The 21,933-nt window shown below is 52.8% G+C and overlaps 2 protein-coding genes across 2 annotated transcripts; both read left to right on the forward strand.

Moving 5' to 3' along the window:
• Positions 1 to 9,423: 9,423 nt before the first annotated feature.
• On the forward strand, positions 9,424 to 11,944 carry LOC104561824 (olfactory receptor 14C36). The gene is made up of 2 exons (XM_062013873.1): positions 9,424 to 9,439; positions 11,004 to 11,944. The coding sequence occupies exon 2, from the start codon at positions 11,015 to 11,017 to the stop codon at positions 11,942 to 11,944; it is 930 nt and encodes a 309-aa protein (XP_061869857.1). The 5' UTR covers positions 9,424 to 9,439; positions 11,004 to 11,014.
• A 7,607-nt stretch (positions 11,945 to 19,551) lies between these two features.
• Positions 19,552 to 20,499, forward strand: LOC104550277 (olfactory receptor 6E1). The gene has a single exon (XM_010200551.1). The coding sequence runs from the start codon at positions 19,552 to 19,554 to the stop codon at positions 20,497 to 20,499; it is 948 nt and encodes a 315-aa protein (XP_010198853.1).
• The last annotated feature ends 1,434 nt before the right edge of the window (positions 20,500 to 21,933 follow it).

A 21,933-nucleotide genomic window follows, 5' to 3' on the forward strand; every position in this document is an offset into this window, starting at 1 on the left:
TTTCTGTCACAGGCCTCCTTTTGCAGCAGCTGTTTCTTCCTTTTCTAAAATGCAATTACTTGGAGACTGAACTTCTCATGAGCCTGCATTCTGCACTGACCCCCTGGCAGAGCAGAGGTGGGATTCATTCCGTGGATTTCTAGCAGTCAAGAAAGGATTTGACTAGTCTGAGAGGATGAGTTTTCCTTTCCCCATCTTTAATGTTTTCCTTTTTCTTTCCCCACTGTCCCTCCAGGCCAGCTTTTGCTAGAAAAAAGGATGGAAAAACCTCCCTTCTTGCCACAGGAGCCGCCATCCTCCTCCTCCTCCTCCTCCGCTGTTCTGATTCCCGAGGAGTTCTTATGTCCCCTCTGTAAAGAGTTAATCAGGGACGCAGCTGTTATTCCCTGCTGTGGAAACAGTTACTGCGAGTACTGTAAGTGTTACAGCCATGCTTGTTAACTCCAAACATCACATCTCACCTTGTGAAAGCTGAAAGAGGAGATGACAAAAGAATTTTCTTAGCTGTTGTATTGAAAACTGAAGTACACTTGGAGTAGGAAAGGGCTCTTCTCATGCAAAAGAGAAAAGAGAGGGAGCGAGCTCTCTGTTGGCTTTTAATGTATCTACTTAGAGGATGTCTACAGGCAGAAGGAGTCTGAGGAGAGTGCATAGCTGTGCAGGTGAATTCCAGGGTAGATACTGAAGGCATTTAGTCTGCTCACAGCCCTTTTGTTCCCACGAGACTGTACAGCCAGCTCTGGTTGCTTGCTGTGCTCTGCCACAGACAGACAGTCAGGCATTTCATCCACATTCTTCTCCACAGGAGAGCGGGTTAAAACCTGCCGAGCTCAAACCCACTGATGGCTTTGGAGATGAACTTTGAGCTTGGTGACTTCTCACTCTACTAGAGAGTGGAAAGAAGGCGAGTCAAAACCTGAGGACACAGCCCACTGACATCTGCAAATGGTCCAGGAGGGACAGAGCAAAGCTGTGGAGTCATTGGCTGCAGACAAGGGAACGTTAAAGGCGATTGGACATTTCTAGCTTCACGCTCTAAGTTCAAGGCCAAACTCACCCCTTAATCAGAGACAGGCTTTTGGAATTGATTGGAACCCTAAACCTCTCCTCAGTTTGGCTCAGAGCTATTTTGGTGGTTCTAACTCTTCACAGGCATTAGAAGAGCACTGCTGGAGTCTGAGGAACATCAGTGCCCAACGTGTCATCACACAAATGTTCCTGCCGGCTCTTTAGAGGCCAACAAGTTCCTGAGCAAGGTAGCACCGTGGCTTGGGTGGAAGGGGCTTGTGAGGAAAGTCTGTTTGCAGACAGCTGGAAGGGAAGGAAATGTTCCTTTCCATCTCCCCAAGCAAGGCTCAGTGGGGTGAGGCTGAACTGGCCATGATCTGTTGCCAGAGAAGCTGACAGCTCCTTGCAGGCAATCTGGCCCATTCAGGTCACACCTCTGTTTCCCAGCACTGCCTCCCTTTCCAGTTGGCTGTTAACACTCAATTTCTTTAAATGCAGCTGCTCTGAGTGACCAGTCATTCATATCAGTGTTTAGTGGGATGTGCCCATGTGTCTGTCTCTGGGTTGATTTTAGGATTGACAGCTATTACAGGGACACACATCCTTTCCCTCTCTGTAGACTTTTGTTCCTCAGTCTCCTGAAGCTTCATGGTGCCTTTTTGTAAACATTTTTCTGCCTCCAGATTGTGAAGAACTTCAGGAATGACACTGGCTGCAGTCAGCAGATCCAGCAGCAGCCTCAGCAGCAGCTGCCGCCGCCTCCACCTCCAGCCCCACTCCCCAGACAAAGAACACACAACCTGCAGCCTCTTCTCCAGCCGACCGTTCCCAGCCAGCAGGATCCACTCATCATCCCACCACCTTCTCCAGCTTCTTGGCTTGCTGCTGCTTTGCCACCATTGATCCCTGGTCCATCATCTGTGGCAGCTGGGCTGCCAGGGAATCTGTTGCCTGCTGCGGCCTCTGCTCGCCCTCCAGCAATGTCCTTCGCTCTCCATGCTCAAAAGCCAGATGGACCTTTTTGGTAAGTGACTCTGAAGAACACCATCAACACAAAAGACACCAAAGTGCTGAAGTGAGGTTCTTCTTCTGGAGCTTCTCCCCCAGCGGTGTGTGTGTCCTTAGGGACAGTTCACTGAAGTTGCCCTGTTCTCCAAGTCTGTGTCTCGGTGCTGTACTGGGCTGCAGTTACACGCAAAGTGCCTCTGACACCAGCTGAAACAACACAGGGCTGGTTCCCATTTACCTTGAGTTGCAGATGGGAAACGTACCCAACTAACCCAAGAGCAATGTCCTTCTCAGTCTTTCCCTAAAGCTTGTAGGAAATGGAAGGTGCTTGTGCTGGAGTGCGATGGGCCCTATTGCATTTGCAGGCAGTGTTCATTGTCTCATCTTGGCCATGTTTTGCTTCTTGGTGCCTTTTTGGAGTCAAGGTCAAACTCTCGCTGGAACAGAGCTCAAGCTTGTTTTAAGAGGGAAAAGAGAAAGTCCCAACTTGATGAGTTGGCAAGGGATTTGGCCAAGGAACTGATAGAATACAGGAAGGTTGAAAAGGAGCTTTCCAGCTGCTTGCCATGTCTGTGGTGGGGAAGCAAGTTGTCTGGGGGACTCAGCAGGAGCTGAATTTTCTGCATCTCCATGTTCTCATTGTAACTGTTACCCCAAAGCACTTTGGAGGAGATGAGTGAGAGAAATGGTCTTCATTTGCTCTTTGGTCTGTCTCGTGGAAACACAGAGAGAGACTTTCCCCTGGGCTGCAAACCAGTGGCTTTTGCGAGGATTTGCTTTGACATTGTTCGTGTTTTTCTGAAGAATGGCAACGTCAAGCTTGTTCTTCGGGAAATCTGAAACTGCTGAGAGACCTTAAGAGGGGGAATGATGCTGAAGAACATGTGTGTAATGATGTGAAAGGAGCCTTAAAAACTAGGAAAGCCCTGTGAAGAAGCAGCACAGGCAGCTGCTGGATTTTATCCCCCCAGATCCCTTGGGCAGGAGCCTGTGTGGCTCTCTGGCAGTCATGCTGTCAGTCTCTAGCCTAGAGGGATGGCACTGAGTCATGTTACTGGAGGCTGAGTAGGGAGGCTTCTCTTAGATACAACTTCTCTTGAAGGCAGACACCTGGCTAGAAGTGTTGAATAAAAGAGTCGTGTGTTGGGTTTCAGTACAAGAATTGTAGATCCTGTGCCCATTGCCAAAGGACAAGTGGAGTTCAATAGTCTGAGCTGACATTTGCACACGGAGCTTTCCAGCCTTCAGGCTGAATCAAGTGTTCTTGACGTTGGGTCCTGCGCTGTAACCATCGACTTGCTCTTTTAGCATCTTCCTGCAACAAAAGGGATCTGCACTGTGTGTTCTTGTGGAGGAGTGACAAATGTGGGTGTTGAGGTGCCAGTCGAGGCCAGGCTGCCCCAGCTGAGGCCAATCAACAGCTGTGGGAGTTCACATGATGGGAGCAAGTGGAAATGGACCTGCCCTTCCTGTGCTGTTCTAACAAAGCAGCAGCTCTGTCTTGCACACAGAAGCTTTCCCATATCAGCAGCTTTCTCAGTTTGCAGAACTATTTTGTCAGCAGCTGAAAGAAGCTTTGACATAAACATATGGAGAGAGGAGAAAGCTGGAGAGACAGTCTGCTTTGAATTAACATCGTGTCTGTGTGTGTGTGTGTGTGTGTGTGTGTGTTTTCAGGTCCAACACTCCCTATGGGGCTTCCCTTGGCTCTGGAGGTTCCTACATCTGCTCCAGGTCAAGAACAGGTTCTTCCTGCTCGCGCTCCCCATCCCGATCACTTCATGGCCGTCGCCGTTCCAGGTCGAGGTCTCGTGGCCACCGCTGTGCACGGTCAAGGTCACCCCCACGCAGAAGTTTCTACCCACAATACAGGTAAAAAGGAAACCAGGAAACTCTGGGAGAGAACATTGTGTGGGAGAAATGTGGCACGTGCGGGAAACACAAGAAGAAGAGCAAAGAGGAAGAGCAAGATGACCCAGACTGTCACTGCATGGAGGGAGGAGAATAAATTACTGAATTCCTGAGTTAACTGTATTCAGTTTTGTTAAAATGCCAAAGAACTCAAGCATGACACATCTGTTGCACCTCAAATATCGCTGCCTGAGTCTTTCCTTTCGATGCAAGACCTGTATGAAAGGGAACATTTGGTACAGAACTGTGAACTGAGACCCATCACAGGAAAGGTTTTGCTGAGGCATCTGCCACTGTTAGCTGAGTGGAGTTCCCTTCACTCTGTAAAGCTTCAGAGCTTGGGGTTTTTCACTTGCCTGGCAGAAGCAGCTGGTGTGAGTTATCAAACACCCACAGAAGGGTTTGCAGGAGGGTCACCACCACATCATGTGGGTCCCTGAGATTCAGCTTCTGAAGGCTCTCATCCAGCCAGTGCTCATCAGACAAATCTCTGGGCTGCTCCTGGTCTGGATCAAGCAATGATTCCTGGCAGGAGCACTCCTCTTCTGACAGGTCCTGGTCTGGATGGGGCAAAGAGCGATATCAGGCAGAGCTGAGGGGCTGTGGGAGAGGCTGTGGGGAACACTACCGAGCCCTGTGCTCCCTGGGCAGGGCCAGCCTCGAGACAGGGGCTGCTAGGGACACCGCTTGGGTGTCTCTGGCTGCAGTTTGGGGCTGGGGACAGAGCCTGGCCATGGGGAACAGCCCTGTCCCCTCTTTCCCTGGGGATACCCATGGGGAATGGGACAGGGTCCAGGCAGCTGCAGCCACCAGCCCTGAGGCCCAGCTCAGCCACTCACCCTCCTGCAGGGGTTGGATCTCCTGCACCTCATCAGGCTGCCTGGCTGTAGCAGCCCCAGTGTCTTCCTCCTTCTCCTCTGGCAGACAGCCCAGACTGGACACACTGCAGAGTCTCTTCTCCATCCTGCTGAGGCCTGTCCTCGAGGGCTGCTGCCACAGGACTGGGGGACACTGGGCAAAGTGCCGTGGGTGCAGGTGGGGGGGAACAAGGGGCCTGCACAGGAACAAAGGACTTTGTGACATTTTGCCAAGCTCTGTGGGGTCCCTTCCCCCCCCCCCCCAAACCTGCCCCACGCAGGCCCAGTCCCAAAGGAGCTCCCTGGTGTCCATGGACTTTGTCAGAAGCATTGAGGCTTCAGCACAAGAACCAAAAGTGCAAAGTGGTTTCCTGCAACTTTTCCTACCATGCTGCACGCCTGGGCAACTGTTTTGAGCACAAGTATCCTTCTTTTGCTTTTGCCCAATGCCCTGGGGACACTAGGGGGAGGTTGGACTGGTTCCTTGTCCTCCAAAGGATGCAGATCTTAAGCTGAGAGTAGAATCTGGCTTCTCTGAGAGAAATTCCTTTGGCACCCTGCTCATGCCCTGGCAGGGCCCCTGCCCGGCTGACTGCGCCGTCCTCGGGAGTGCCACAGGTTAAGCCCAGCTGGGCACAAAGACCACGCAGCCACTCGCTCAACCATCCCCACTCCCTGTGGTGGGATGTAGAAGAGAAAATGTAACCAAGGGCCTCATGGAAATCCCTGAGGACAGGGAGGGCTCGCTCACTGATTGTGATGCTGGGCCAAACAGGCTCAGCTTGGGGAAGGAAATAAAACGAATTAAACCCACCACCGACCACAAGCAGAACAAACAGAAACCACAACACAGGAGCATGGTGAGGAAAATGTGCAGCCAGCCCTATTGAAGACCATCTTCCCCTCCCCCCTGCCCTCTGCCTGGGCTCACCTCCCTGCTCTGCAGAAGAAATAAAACTGGAAAAAAACAGTCAGAACCTATTTCAGCCATCAAGGCAGTTCAGGTTTTCTTCATCTCAAATTCTCTCCTTGACTTTCTGGCAAATTCCAGTTCAGGACATGGGCACCACTTCTTCAGAAACACCAAAGTCTTTCAGTAACTTTCATACAATCAACAAAAATCCTGATGCAACTGGAAGTTGTTGTGGTTTTGCCCAGCCAGCAATGAAGCACCAGGACAGTCTCTGGCTCACTGCCCCCTCCTTAGAATGGCAGAGGCCCCAGCGAATCTGCTGGGAAGAAAACTTATCTACACAAAGTCAGATAAGCAGAGATGTGCTGTATGTAATCTTTTGCTCTTTTTTTACACTGCATATAAATCCTACTTATAACTTGTCCTGGTTTAGCAAGGAGCAGCTTTTGCTTGGTATCAGGGGGAGCGGGTTGCAGTGGTAAAGAGTTTGCGGAGTCTCCCCCGGCTCCTGGGTTCACACCCAGCTCCGGCCCGGCTGGGCCAATCCAGCACCTCTGCCAGCACTATTTAGGGACGGGAATGTGAAGTGCTGGCAGGAGGTGTCAGTGATACAAGATGGAGGTGACCACACGGGCCCTTCAGCCAGAGAAGGAGGAAGGAAGAAGCACCAGACCAGAGACCCCTCTGCAAGCCGTGGCGAGAATGCAGCTGTGCCCCTGCAGCCTATGGAGACCCATGGCAGGGCTGAGAGCCACCAGCAGCTCCGTGTGAGTGAGCCCAGAGGGCAGAGACTGTGTGGGGAGGGGCCATGGCCCAGGCCGTGCTGGAGAGCCTGCACGCCGCAGAGCAGCCCCACACGAGAGGCAGAGAGGAGCTGCAGTCTCTGGGATCAATGTGTGTGGGAGCAGCCCGGGCAGGGCTGTGTGTGTGTGAGGGACCCCACGGGCTTGCAGGGAGGATGGGTGCGGAGCCCTCCTGTCCTGAGGAGGGACAAAAGGCAGAAGCCATCGGGAATAGACTAACTGAAACCCCCACTCCCTCCTCAGTGTCCTCTTCTCCAGGCTGAACACATCCTGCAGCCTTTGCTCGTCAGAGAGATGCTCCAGTTAGTTATGGTTAGTCACTCGTGGAGTGAGAGAATGGGCTCACTCATGTTTACATCCCAACTACAGAAGCCAGTTTCTCCCAGACCTGGCTGGAGTGAGACATCAACAGCACCAAGGTGAGCTGGGCACCTCGTCCCATCAGCCCATTGTGCTGTTCTCCATCTCCCCAAAGCCCCTGTGAGCAGCCCTTGCCCAGACGCAGCCGTTCCGGCCGCTGCGGGGGCTCCTCCCTCGAGCAGCACCAGGGAAATAGAGGTGAGGCTGTGGGGAGCACAGCTGCCCTCAGCCACGGCCCAGCCGCTGCCTCTCACCCCCACAGCGTGGTGGGACGGGCACCTCCTGCCTCTGTGCCGTAGGCAGGACAGCGAGAGTTTGTGTGCTTGCAGATGCACGGGAAGCACAGTGTGACGCTCTGCTCCGTGTTGTGGCTTCATTTGTGTCTTCTGGGTGGTTGAAGTTGGGTGTTTCGTTTTGTCATGGACCAAACCTTTCTCTACACTGTAATGATAAGGAATGGACAAACTAAAGTCAGAGTTCCTAAAATTAAAACTGGTGAGGTGTGAAATGAACAACTCCCCCTGCTGTGTGTGGCCACTTCGCCATCCTTCCTCACGCTTTCACAGACATGGTGTGTCCCTGCTGCATTGCGACATACGGTGATGAGAGTCTTGTGTCCATCATTTCAGATGAGTTCCAGAAGTTCACACAGGCCCTCAGGCTGAGCAGAGAGTAGCATTAGCCTGAGAGTGCTTGAAGGGTGGTTTCAAAGACAGTGGAGCTTTTCTTCATAGTTGTCAACAGCACAAGAAGGAAATAAATCCACAAAGTGCAGCTGGGGAGGTGCAGGCTGGAGCCCAGGAGCAAGAAACATCAGTGCAAGGGCAATGCTGTGGTACAACACATCACCCAGAGGAGTGTGGACCAGCCCAAGGCTCTGTGTTCCCAGGAAGAGCCAGGGAGGGTGCAGAGATCTCAGCAAAGGCAGGGGCAGCATTTGGGGCAGTGGATGGATGGCTCCAGGCTGCAGGGAATGAGGTGTGGGTGCTGCAGCAGCGTGGCACAGCCTGTGGGGCAGCTGACGGGGGCATGTGGGGAAGCCAAAAGCCTCTGACACAGCCAACCTTTGCCTGGCTTTGGCTGCTGCTGTTGTCTGCTACTGCTGCCTGTGAGGAGACACCTGAGCAACCCTTCCAGCATTGAAGCCTCCTGTCCATACACAGGAGGGGCTTTGCCACAGTCCTGCCCTTGGCACTGCACATCTCCACATCCCAGTACCCTGAGGAATGTGTGAGGGACAGGATCTCTCTTCCCAAGGGCTGGGGGTCAGGGCTTGGCCCTTTGGATGAATGAAACACACAGCCAGGTTGACTCAGCATCAGAGCCACCTTAACCTTGCTTTTCCCGACCTGCCGTCACTGCCTCCCGGGTTCTGCTCTAAGCAGACCCTGGGGACGCTTCTCAGTCACCTCCCTCAGTGGGACCCATTAACACTACAGGAAACTTTGGAGTTGGAGCCTGATGCAACGTCTTGAGAGGTTTCTTCAGCTTCTGAGCGCCTGAGGTTGATGGGCTCAGCAGCAAACCCACCTGAGGGGCTGTTACAATGCAGTGGGCCAGGCTCCTGGGATGGAGGGAGCTGATGGCAAGCAGGCAGCACTGCAGAGAGACAGCCCTGCCCAGGAGCAGCTCCTCTGCCAAGCACAGCAGGGCTGAGGGCCCGCCCAGAGTAGCTCAGGGAGATGAGCAAAGCAGAGAGAGCTTAAAGGTGGTGAGGACTGGGATGGTGGAGAGCTGACTGGAGGGGAAATGTTTGCAGTCCTGCACACGGTAAGTCTGTGGGTGCAGGGCAATGCAGGGGTAGCTCCTGGAGGCATCTGCTACAGCTGGCACAGCACACAGCTCACAGGATCTGTATGGAGGGGGCTCTTCTTGGGCTTTTTTGAATAGCTGGGAAGCAGGGTGAGCACCCCAGGGTGCCAAGGGCTGTCCTCCAGAGCAGGGGGCCTGCTGCCCACAGTCTGTGTGTCGGGACATGAACTCTGCTGCCTGCCAGGGTCCATGTTCAGATTGTCTGAGGAACTCAAACAGTGCTGCAGGGGGAAGTTCTGGTTGGAAGCAGCAATCCCTAGCAAGGCAGAGTCCCTCTGCTCTCAAGAGAGTGCTGCATGTGTCAGGGCTCCTCACAGCTTCAGCACTTCCTCATGAAACTTCCAAGGGGACCTCTCAAGAAGCTCATCAGATTAGTGGCTCCCAAAAAGAAAAGGACCTTTCCTGACTCTCTGGTTGTCTGTACTTTGTGCTTGAGAAGGAGGGGTTTGAACTCAGAGGTGAGCACACAAGTGGGAAGGTGTTTGTGAGCACTGAGGACAGGGAGACAGCTCCTGTCAGGAACAAGCAGCAGACAGGGGTAGGAAGAGATGAGCTGCCACGGGAAGCTCTGAGGAGGGGGTGTGGGCACCTCCCCATGTCCTGAGTTGCAGACACCTTCCACTGAGACACTCCTTCCTGGGGCCCACTCCCAGCCCAAGCAGAGCCCCTGCCTTCCAGCCCATGGGTATGCATTTCCCCTGCAGCAGCCAGAGACCACAGAAGGACAAAGCCCTGTTTTCCCTGTGTCTCTGTGTGTCCCTCCTCCCTTGGCAGCAGCATTGTGGCATTTCACTGCCATCCCTCCTGTCTGTGCTATCTCTGCTTTCACTGCTGGTCCAGGACATTCATCTCCTTCCCTGGGGAGTCCTGGGGGGCTGCAGGGTGCCCTCCAGAAGGGCACAGCTCTCTCACACTATCTCTGGGCTACCTGGGATTCTCGTGGAGAAGACACCTCGGAGCTGAGCCATGGCAACGCTGCTGGGCAGCTGCACGTGGGCAGTGGCACTGCCCCCTCTGTATCTCAGTCTGGGAGGGGAGCGAGGAGAAGGGTGAGGGTTCTGTCAATTTGCTCTTTGACCCTGGATTCCTCTGCACTCAGCAGAGTCCAGGAAACACCTGAGCTTGATCATCCTCAAGCTGCCAGCACAGGGCAGCTGAGAACAGGACTGATGGGCAGAGCAGCTCTCCTCCCTCTGCACCAAGGGACGGTTCCTTTGCCTGTCAGAATCCAGAGGATTTCAATGTCAGGGATTTCAACCATCCAAAACCACTCCTGAAAGCAACTAGAAGAATATACCAACCAAAATCAGCTCTGTTCTGCATGGGCAAATTACAAAGAGCAAAGCCAGAAAGCTCCTGGAGATGTCACAAGCACATTTAACTCGAGATCACTCTGTGTTCCCAAGTGCCTCTGGCTGCACAGCAAGAAGAGCTTCTCAGGAGCCCATTCCTGAGTCCCTGCTCCCAATGGCTCCCTCAGCCAGTGAAACCTGGAGCTGAGGGGAGGGATCTGCAGAGAGGGCTCCTGAAAAGAGAGAGTCTGAGTGTGAGACATCAGTTTGCTCACAGATTTCTGGCTTTGTGGCATGTGCTCCCTCCCTCCCCCCATCCTGACCTGTGTTTCCATAACCCTGCTCAGGTGATGAGCACCAGTGGTGCTCCTGATGTGTGTCTGTTCCAGTGGATTTGGGGGGACAGAGAACAATCTGATAGGCAAGGGCTGACTTGGGCCATGCAGCCATCTAACCTCAGTGCTGGACAATGTCTGACTCAGCACAGATTTGAGAGGAACTAACTTCTGTAGTCAGGATGTAAATATGACTGAGAGTAAATTCTCCCACTCCATAACTAGTGGACAGCCACTGGACTGTCCTGCACAGCAGTGAGCTGCACAGCAGGATCTGCCCTTGAGTTGGGACACTTCTCAAGTGTGTTCCTCGAGGCTGAGTTCTGCAACAGATTCCTGGTAAGTGACTGACTGAAATGATGGCTAAGTGCACGTATAAATCTTTTGATTTCAACTATCAATCACCAGAGTTTAGGACTAAGTCTGGATCCAGCCACACCTCAACTCTGCTCTTAAAAGGAGCCGAGAATGAAAAGGAGTCTATTCTGAACCTCATAACTCAACAGAGGAGTCTCCCCAACAGTTTTGTCTGACCCTGTCCTCTCTACAGTTAATGTCAAGTGACTCTTGGCATTGGATATTAAACCACTCTTGATTACCAAACTGCTTTATGTGCATGAACATGTTGCTTTTCTCTCAGGAGTCAGGTGCATCACTCCATCTGCCACAGGCCTAACTCCTTACTGCCTTTTCCCCTGCAACAGATAAGCAGCAGATGTCCAACAGCAGCTCCATCAGCCAGTTCCTGCTCCTGCCCTTTGCAGACAGGCGGGAGCTGCAGCTCCTGCACTTCGGGCTCTTCCTGGGCATCTCCCTGGCTGCCCTCCTGGCCAACGGCCTCATCATCAGCGCCGTAGCCTGTGACCACCGCCTGCACACCCCCATGTACTTCTTCCTCCTCAACCTCTCTGTCATGGACATGGGCTGCATCTCCACCACTGTCCCCAAAGCCATGGCCAATTCCCTCTGGGACACCAGGACCATCTCCTACTTGGGATGTGCTGCCCAAGTCTTCCTGATTCTCTTTCTACTTTCAGCAGAGTATTTTCTTCTCACCATCATGTGCTACGACCGCTACGTTGCCATCTGCAAACCCCTGCACTACGGAACCCTCCTGGGCAGCAGAGCCTGTGTGCACATGGCAGCAGCTGCCTGGGGCTCTGGCTTTCTCTACTCTCTCCTGCACACAGCCAATACATTTTCGCTGCCCCTGTGCCACGGCAATGCTGTGGGACAGTTCTTCTGTGAAATCCCACAGATCCTCAAGCTCTCCTGCTCACACACCTACCTCAGGGAGGTTGGGCTGATCATAGTTAGTGCTTATTTATTTTTGGTGTGTTTTGTGTTCATTGTGGTGTCCTATGTGCAGATCTTCAGGGCTGTGCTGAGGATCCCCTCTGAGCAGGGCCGGCACAAAGCCTTTTCCACGTGCCTCCCTCACCTGGCTGTGGTCTCCCTGTTTCTCAGCACAGTCATCTTTGTCTACCTGAAGCCCCCCTCCATCTCCTCCCCATCCCTGGATCTGCTTTTGGCAGTTCTGTACTCGGTGGTGCCTCCAGTAGCAAATCCCTTCATCTACAGCCTGAGGAACCAGGAGATCAAGGATGCGTTTTGCAAGGTGGCCCAAAGGATCACATTTCACTGAGAATATCCTGACTTTCCCTCTCTTCACAGTTCTCAGCATTTACCTCAGGCCAAGAGTCAGTTCCAATCCTCTCTGAAAACCTTCTAATTTGTGGTTTTGTTACATATTTTCCCTGTGTTCATTCTGCGTCTCTTGGGCTTTGGTCTGGTTGTGTCTGACCCTTCTCACATCACCGTGTCCAACAGCAACTCTTCCATAAAAGGGCATCTCCCCTGTGCAGTGCCTGAAGGCTCTTCCTACAAAATCCCTTCCAAGGAAGGTCTACAAACTTCCTTATAAAAGGTCTGTTCCCCTTGTGTCTTCTCCCTGTCTTTGGGATTAAAGTCACAGTACCTCGGTGCTCTGTTGTAGCAAACGTTTTCATTTTAGGGCCTTTCTTCCTTGTGTCCAATGGCAGAAGGTGCACAGACCCCTCACAGCTCCCCAGGGACCCCGCTGGCTGCTTCACATGTGCCCAAACTGACGACACAGACAGGCCTGTCCATCTGGGACTGGATTTGAAGGTGTCAGGACAGGGTGAGGACTCAGCATGTGCCCAGAATAAAGCACTGAATGATGGTATCCACACACAAGGACTCTGCAGTGCCAGAGGGGTCAGTGGGCTGCAACAGGCAAGGGGAGGCAGACTGGAGGTGTGTGGGAGCTGCCTCAGGAGGCCCAGGGCTGATGTGCTGTCCTGGGGAGTGGGGCTGCTGAGGGCAGAGAAGGAGAAAATACAGAGTTGAGGACCATCTGCAATATGAACACAGGAGAGCCTGAGATGGAGTGGCCTGTTTCCTTGTGCTGTCACTGCATTACCGACCCTGGGGCCGATCCCCTCTCTGCCCCCCAGGAGCTGCTCTGCCCTTCAGAGGCACTGTGGCTGTGAGATGGGTGCCCAGAACTCCAGACTGACTGGTCCCAGTTGTCTCAGCCTTATCAGTCATAAGGAAGATTCTCCAGGCCCTTCAAGCATCTTGATGGCCATTTGCTTGACTTGCTTTAGCAGCTCAAACCACACACGTGTAGCAGCCCAGCACTGGCCCCAGGTGTGGCCTCCCCAGTGCTGAGCAGAGGGACGGGTCACCTCCCTCCATCTGCCAGTGAGGCTTTTCCTGAGGCAGCCCAGGAGACTGTCAGTGGGGATGAATTTCTGGCTCATGTGTAGGTTCTTGTTCACCAGGACCCCGAGGTCCTTCTCTGCAGAGCTGCTCTCTGGCCACTCACACCCCGCTTGACGCCCACAGTGTGGCTGGATCTCAAGGACATTTTAGTTTTCCTGAACCTCAGTCTAAACCTTCCAAGAAGCAATTTGTGGCTGTTGCCTCTGTCATACCAGTGGCCACATCAGAAAAGAGCTTGGCTCCATCATCTCTCCAGGCTGGTGCAGTTCTTATCAGGTTGCCCCATGCCTCCTCCTCAGCAAGCTGGAGAGGCCCAGTTCTCTCAGACTCTCCAACAGCTCCTGCTTTCGCCTCCTCGCTCCATCTTAGCACTGGCCACTCTCCACATTTTCCCTTTTCCTGTATCATGGTTTGACATGGAGCCATTTCTGGTGAGGGGGAAGGGGCTGTAAAGGTGGCTCCTGTAAGAAGTTGCTCGCAACTCTCCCCAGCTCTGAGCCAGACCCACTGCTGGGGCTGAGCCAGTGAGATGCCTCCACCATCACTTTTAAGAAGCAGCTGGAAGAGGAGGCTTCCTCCCATTCCTTCTTTCTTCTGCCCCTTCTTCTCTGGCTGGGGGTGGTGCAAGGAGTAGGAACAGTGAGGGAAACAACCATGAGGACTCCAAGGTCAGTGAGGAAGTGTGGTGTGAGGAGGTGTGCTGAGGAGGTGTGCTGGAGCAGAGACTCCCCTGCATGCTGCAGAAAGGACTGGTGAGGCTGAGATTTGTTTGTGTCTCGTTAAAGACCCTGAGCCAGGGACAGTGAGTATGGCCAGAGGAGGCCGTGTCCCAAGGGAGGGATCCAGTATTCACAGAAACTGCAACCGTGGCAAAGAATCCACGCCAGGGATATTCACCAAGGACTGTGCCTGTGTGAGGGACCCCGTACGGCAGAAGCCGCAGCTGTTGGGAACAACCCACACCAGAGGTGTTTGTTCAGGACTGTGTCCTGGGGGAGGAACCCCGTGTTGGAGCAGGGGAAGGATGCCAGGAGTCATCCTGTGAGCAGAGAGAAGCGGCAGAGCCCATCTGTGAGAGACTGAGCACATCCCCCATTCCCTGCCCCCCTGAGCTGCTGAGGGGGGAGGAGGGAGAGATCTGGGGAGCAGTGAGCTGGGCCTGGGAAGAAAGGAGGGATGGGGGAGGGAGATCTTAAAGTGCTGCTTGTAATTTTCTCCTCATCCTACTCCCTTCTTGCTTTTGTTCTGCTCTGTTTCTTGTAGAATAACCTTTCCTCCTTCCCTCTCTCAGTCGAGCGCTGGAGTCTGTTTTGCCCGGAGCCGTAACTGGCAGCCAGCCCTCCCTGCCCTTGTCTCCATCCACAACTACCTTGGTGATCTTTTTACCCCCATTTCACTGGGGCCTCTGCATCCTAACGAGGGTGGGGGTGGATGGGGGCACCGAGCGAGAGACTGTCGTGGTGCTGCTGCGCTGATGGGCCAAACCATGACATCCTTTTGGAATCCAAAGGGCTCACAGGGCAGCCATAATGACTCCCAGGCCCCTTGTCAGCTGAGATGATCCATGCTGCTGCACGGAGTTATTCTGAAGCTCTTTCTCCTCAGCCTTCAAGTTTCTGTTGGCCCAGGTGGCTCAAGTTTTCTTTGGACTGACCCTCCAACACTTCAGCATTGCAAGTAGGTGTGCTGATGTGCACCCTGGGTGGTGGTACCCCTGACAAGGTCATACGTAGCTTAAGCAGTAACAGAACCCTGCAGATGAGGAGTACCAGTGCCATGGAGTTGTGAATGAAAGTGAAAAGCACCATAAGAACCATCTCAGAAACATCAAAAGAGGGTACAAAGTCAGCAAGCACAGGGCCAGTGGGGAAGTGGTGAAACGGAGTTGGCTTTTGGCATGGGAGGAGATAAGGGTGGCTAAAGAGTAGGACTGGAGAGGTGGGAGCAGAATGAAAAGGGAATGAATGATGAAACCAAAGAAACGATGGATATGGACATACCCAGGGCAGCACCTGAACCATGCTGCCTGCAGCAAGACAAGCAAGCTGCAGCTGGTCTGAGGGTACTGACATCTGACTGACCTCCGTGGTCACGAGGAACCTGAGAGCTTTCCCTCCTGTCCTCAAGGGCAGACCCAGAGGGGCAGAACCTGCTGCACCCTTTAGGCTTCCACTCTCTGACAAGGGACTGCAGGAGGTCTTTGGTCTGGCCTCCTGCTGATGTCAGAAGCAGCTCTGCAATCTTCCTGAAAATGTCTTCCTGGGAAGTGGCAGGCTGTCAGAGGTTCCTGAGGCCTTCTCTCCTGCAGGATGAACAAGACCAATTACAAATGAGTTTGAGGCACTGACGATGGGGGACAGAGACGAGCAAGGGCCAGAAGGGGAAATCCCAGCAAACAGCTCACCACCAGCTGCTCCAGCAGCAACAGGCAATGGAAACCTTAGATGCAAGGAGTGCTGCTTGTGGGTGACTCATTGCTAAGGGACACTGAGACACCCATCTGTCGTTCGGACAAGGAGTCACACGAGGTGCTGTGTGCCAGGAGCCAGGATCCGTGATGTGGCTGAGACACTGCCACGGCTCGACAGGGACACAGGCTGCTCCCCACTGCTCCTGTTCCACGGGGTGTCAATGATGTAACGAGGCACGATATCTCCAGAATCAAGCAGCATCTTAAAACCCTGGGGGAGCAAGTGAAGGACAGGGGGGCTCAGGTTATTTCCCAACCTGCCCACCAGAGGAAAAGGGCAAGTCACCAATGCAAATATCAGGCAAGTGAACCCCTGGCTCAGAGATTGGTGCTGGCAGGAAGGTTTTGATTTTTATGACAATGGAACCTCCTTTGGGGACTGTAACTTGACAGGGCAGGATGGAATACAGCTCTCATAAGGGCACTGGACTATTTGGGAATGGACTGTCCAACTTGATCAAGAAGGCTTTAAACTGAAGGACTTGGGGAGTGGAGGGAGAAATTACAAAGACCAAGCCATCCTGTCTAGCAGGGAAACAGGGCAGGGCAGGGAATGCAATGATGAGTGCCCCTCAGCCTCACACCATGATGAGATGCAGAAGGCTGACAGCCCTGAGGAGTATCAAACCAGGGAGATCCTCCTGCATCCGTGCAGGGAAAGCTGCGTGTTTGAGTGAGCCCCTGTGCTGCCTCTGCAGCAGCGCAGCAGCCTGGGGAATGAGCAGCAGGAGCTGGAGCTGTGGGTGTGGATGCAGGGCTACAACCTCCCTGCGGCCACAGAGACGTGGTGGCACAGCTGCCGTGGCTGCAGCACGGCCAGGGAGGGCTGAGGGTGGCTCAGGAGGGACAGGCCAAGGAGGTGAGGAGATGGAGTTGGCTTCTATGTGAGGGAGCAATTAATGTGCACTGAGCTCTGCCTGGGTGGGGATGAAGGGTGGGCTGAGTGCTTGTGGGTGACTCAAGGGGCAGGGTAAGGCAGGTGATATTGTTGTAGGAGTTTGCTACGGGCCACCTGATCAGGAGGAGGATGTGGACGAGGCCTTCTACGAACAGCTGAGAGCTGCCTCACAGCCTCTGGTCCTCATGGGGGACTTCAACCACGCTGATATTTGCTGGGAACACCAGGGGTGTGCTGCTGGACCTTGTGTGACAAATAAGGAGGGTCTGGTTGGGGATGTGAAGGCTGGAGGCAACCTCAGCTGCAACAACCATGAGATGACAGAGTTCAAGATCCTGTGTGGAACAGCAGGGCACAGAGAGGGCCGTGACCCTGGATCTCACGTGAGCTGAGCACACACATCTTTACAAAAGGTCCAGAGGATGAGCTGGGCATCTAAAGGATGGTGAGCGTCACTTCAGACGAGGAGCATGTCCCAGAGGATCTGCTCTTGGGTTGCATTTCTGGGTGCCTGAAGGAGAAGGTGACTGGATGAACTTGGGGAATCTGCCCATCAGATGCCATCCAGCTCTCAGAGGGCCCCAGCATCACATCCCCTGTGAGGATGGGACCATCTCAAGAACAGGGATGGTGGGAGGGAAGTGTGAGCAGGTGGAGCTATTGCTTGGGAGCAAAGAGAAGCAGGATCTGTCCAACTTATCCAACACCATTGCTCCCAGCTGCATTGAGATATGAAATGGGGATGTGAAATGTCCCGAGACCCATCTCCTCAGAACAGTTTCTGCATTCTGTGTGCTGGAGGACATGTGGTTTTGCAAATGGCTGCAGAAATCAGTGTTTACAGACTGTAAATATGTGTTGTCAGCTTGATGTGCCATGTCCTAGGAATAGATCATGAGAATTCACAGACCAGCATCCAGGTTCTCAAGAGGAAGGCTTCTTACACACTTATCCCAGCAAGATCTTTCCTGCAGATGTTTCAGCTTTGGGCTGACATCTTCATAGAACCCGAATCACAGAATGATTTAATTGTAAAAGACCTTTAAGATCCCCAAGTCCAACCACTAACAATGCTCTCAGTGAAAAAGCTCTTCCTCATCTCCAATCTAAACCTCTCCTGGGGCAACTTGAGGCCATTCCCTCTTGTCTTTTCATTCCTTACTGGGGAGAAGAGATGCTCTCCACACAATGGCAGGGCAACTGGGACAAGAGAGGTGGGGAAAAATGGCTGAGCCAGCAGAGAGCAAAGATTTTGCAGAGGTAAAGGGGGTTCAGCTGATGCTGATGCCACAGTGACACTGACTGTGAAAACATCATGTCAGGCCCTGACCCAGTTTCTAACCAGGAATCTGAAACCCTCACCGTGTCCCTCCACCTGTCCTTACCCTGGCAGTAACCCAATTGACTCATGGAGCAATACAGGTTGGAAAAGTCTCTTTGGCAATTGTCTTCCAATGAATGTTTTCAACTGGATCAAGTGAGACTCCCCTTACAACTGCTCACGGGGCCACAGAGCCTGAAGGGCTGGAAGGGACTTCCAAAGCTCATCCAGTGCAGTCCCCCTGCCAGAGCAGCACCACCTAGAGCAGGGCACACAGGATCTCATCCAGGTGTTCTGCTCAGTTTTTACAATCAAGGTATGCTGTTGTCCTGCATGTCCTTCCTGGCACATGCAAGCCCCTTGAGGAATTACAGCTTACTCCATTTCAGTCAGTTTTGCAGCAGAAGCTGCTACAGACACCTCTGAGATAGTTGGATTCTCTACCCAGGATGTTCAGTGCTGCATCTGTGCACCAGAATAGTCCCAGGCACTGGGATCTGCCTGTCCATAGGGCTGCCTGGACTTCCCACCTGGAGAGGTGCCACACAAGTCAGTCCAACTACTGATTATATTCTTCAGCTTGGAGCTGGTTAGTTATGAAAGAGCTTGACTGAGCTCAGTCTCACTCCACTGTCTCCAGCCAGTCTCTCCTCTGTGTGATGATGATATGGGAGAGTGTCTGGACCATGCAGGGGAGTAGTGACTGAAGTTCTCTGGTTGCACACCAACACAGCTTTGTTTCACTGCTTCAAACACCAGGTCCTCCTCTCCCCCTCCTCCCTTGGCAATGTGAAGCACTGTTTTGGGAGTCATCTGCTCTGCTCCAAACAAATGTAAGGATGAAGGGGGAAATGGCAGACTTCATTGCATCTATTTTTCTTGTGCTTATGCTCTCAGATGTGTGTTTTGGTTTAAAACATGTCAATCAGTTAATGAACCAGAGACCTGAGCCTCAGGTAGTGAGTCACTGCAGGTGCCCATGAGAGCTTGTTTTCTCCAGACTCCCTCTGCAGCCAACAGAGACAAGAGAAACCTCCAGAGGCTGATTCCTCCCAGCCTATAACTGGTGTGCAAAGAAAGGCTGCAAATCTCCCCCAGACACTCTTGTTTTGCTCTGTGTTCAGGTCTGGGTGCTTGATGGTGATATCAAGGAGAGACTGTTTGGAAACTACTGTTTTTCAGTGCAGGCAGATGTCAGACAGACTGTGTGGAACCAGAGTAAAACCCAGTCTCTAGCTGGAGCACAAAGAAGACAACTCGATCCCAATTCTGCTCTTCTCTCCACTTCCCTGAAGAAACACAGAGCAAGAAGCTGAGGAAGAAAGCGTGGGATTGCAAAAGAGAGACGTGGTCTCATGCATTCTGAAACCAGCAGCTACCCCAGCATTCCCAGAGCAAACAGGCAAGTGCTGCAAGGTAGAAAGAACAGAGTTGACTTGATCTGAGGATTTAGCGCTTCTGAGATAGAAGAGTTTGGCACAAAGTGTGGAACAGGACTGAGGGAATTTGGAACTTCCCATGACTGGGGTGAAATAGCTAATAGCCTCCCCAGAATCCTCTGTTCTGGGGTAGGAGCTCTTGTGTTTGAGAAAGGTGGAGAGGGGATGGAAATGGTCTGAGGACTGTAACTGAACTGTGGAACGGGAAAATCAAGGTGTGGGAAACGCTTGAAGGAAGGTCTCGATGTTGCACAGAAAGACTGCAAGACAGGGGAAAAGCAGAGAAGGAAGGACAGAAACTTTCATGCAGATTGAGGGGTTGTGGCACCTGGTTTGTGCAACGTTCCTGTCTCAGCAGGATGAGCTGAGATGCATCATGGCACCGGAAAATGACACTGCAGTTACTGAGTTGATCCTGGATGGTTTCTCAGGGCTTGATGAAAGGCTGCAGCTGTTTCTCTCTCTGCTCCTTCTGCTCATCTACCTGACAACAGTGCTGGGGAACGTCACCATCATTCTCCTGGTGTGTGTGGATCGCCGCCTGCAAACCCCCATGTACCTTTTCATCAGCAGCCTGGCCTTCCTGGAAATCTGGTTCACATCCTCCACAAGCGTCAAATTGCTTGTGATGCTGGGTGCTGGCAGGAGAACCATCTCAGTAAGTGGCTGCTTTGCCCAGTCCTATTTCTATTGTGCCCTGGGCTGCACAGAGTTTGTCCTACTTGTTGTCACGTCCTTCGACCGTTGTGTTGCCATCTGCCAACCTTTGCGCTACGCTGCCATCATGCAGCCTCAGCTCTGCATCTCCCTGGTTGCTGCTGCTTGGCTCCTGGGCTTCACACTCCTGAGTTACCATCTGGTCCTCCTCTACCAGCTGACTTTCTGTGGCTCCAACAAGATCCAACATTTCTTCTGTGACAGCTCCCCCTTATTCAAACTGTCCTGCTCTGACACCAGCCTGCTTTGGAAAATAGACTCTGGTTTCATATCATTTGTCCTGTTCAGTTCCTTATGCTTCATTCTGGCCTTTTACACCTGCATCCTTTTGTGTATTCTACATCTTCCAGCAGCCTTGGAGAGGAAAAAAGCTCTTACCACATGCTCTTCCCATCTCTTCACTTTAGCCACTGTATATGGGAGCTGCATAGCTCTCTACACACATCCCTCAGGAGATACGTCCTTGGACACCAGCACCATGGTAGCTCTGCTGAACACTGTCCTGTATCCATTCTTAAATCCCTTCATCTATAGTTTTAGAAACAAGGCTGTGATAGTGGCCCTGAAGGAAGCTCTTGCTGGGGCAGCAATCAGACTTTTCTCCTGACCATGACACCACATCTCTGGACAGCAATTCCCGTGAGCTGGGATAATACCAGTGCATATGTCTGCAGCCTCCACCACAGCTGCCTCAGGAGGTTTGTCTTCTTGTTGGGTTGTGTTACTTGAGGAGAGCTCATCTGCACACACCAAGGCAGCCTGAACAATGGCAGGAGTCAGATCTCAGTTAATACCTGCCCTGGCTGCTGCCAGGCCCCTCACTGGAGAGCCCCCTGCTCACCAGGAGCCTGTCTCCAAAGCAGAGAAGAGCCCAGGGGCACAGTGGCAAGTGGGCACCCAAATGACAGGCTCCTGGGGAAGGAATATCTTGTCCCAGCTGCTTCCAGGGCTGCCCTGGAAGAGCCATTAGCCCCTGGCCCAGGTGTGAAGCCCATGAAGATGAAGAGTCACTGAGAGCAGATCACTGGATCACCATTTGTGTCAAGTGCATTGCTGCCCAGGGGTGTGGGAAACATTATGGGATGCAGGGGAAGAACATTTTTCCATTGCCCAGGACTTATTATGTAAAGTTGAGAAGAGAAAAAACAAGCACTGCAATCTGTGCTGTCTTCTCATTAAACTTCATTTCTCTTCTGAGTGTGAGCAAAGCTCTGTCCTGTGGGAGTGTGTGAGCACAGGGGTGTGAGTGCAGCAGCTGGAGCACGACCAGGGGGTCAGACAGCCCGTGTGGCATGTGTGTGTGTGTTTAACAGCATCTGGAATGGAGCTGTGGCCTCAGGGGCTCCTCTGTCCAGGTGCCTGCAGCTGTCCAAGCTGGATGGAGGGGCAGCTCCTGAGCACAGTGTCTGAGCCCAGTTGCAGGAGGGATCCACTCTCCACAGGTACATTTAGACTGGACTGGTGCTGTTGGAATAGACATAAATGAACATGTGTTTCAAATACCTGGCTGTTTAAATACTGAACAGAGAATAAAGCAGGGCTTTAGGGGCAGTATCCACATGCCTCTTAAAGACTGACAGGGTTGGGGCATCCATCACCTCTCTAAGAGTCCTGTTCTAGTGTCTGACCAACACTTTGGTAAAGAAATGCCTCCTATGTCCCCTCCAAATCTCCCCTGACACAGCTTTGAACTGCTGCTGTGTTGCTGGATCCCAGGGAGAAGAGGTCAGCACCTCCCTCTCAGTGTCTTCTCCTCAGGAAGCTGCAGAGAACAATGAGGTGACCCCTCAGCCTCATTTTCTCCAAACTCAGCAAGCCCAAAGTCTCCAGCCACTTCTCACAGAACCTGCCTTCCAGCACCAGCTTTCTTACCGTGCTCTGTCCTCTCCATATATTCAAAGACTTGAGCAGATATCTTCGTGTTGGTGATCAGAAGGGGTCTGGTGTGGCTGGGACATCCCCCAACATGACTGGGATCCTTCTCCTCTTGCCTACGGCTGCTTCTTCCACCGAGGCCCCTCAGAGGACAGCAGCTCCTTCT

This window comes from Colius striatus, chromosome 22 (genome assembly GCF_028858725.1).
Source record: "Colius striatus isolate bColStr4 chromosome 22, bColStr4.1.hap1, whole genome shotgun sequence".
Classification (NCBI taxonomy): Eukaryota; Metazoa; Chordata; class Aves; order Coliiformes; family Coliidae; genus Colius; species Colius striatus.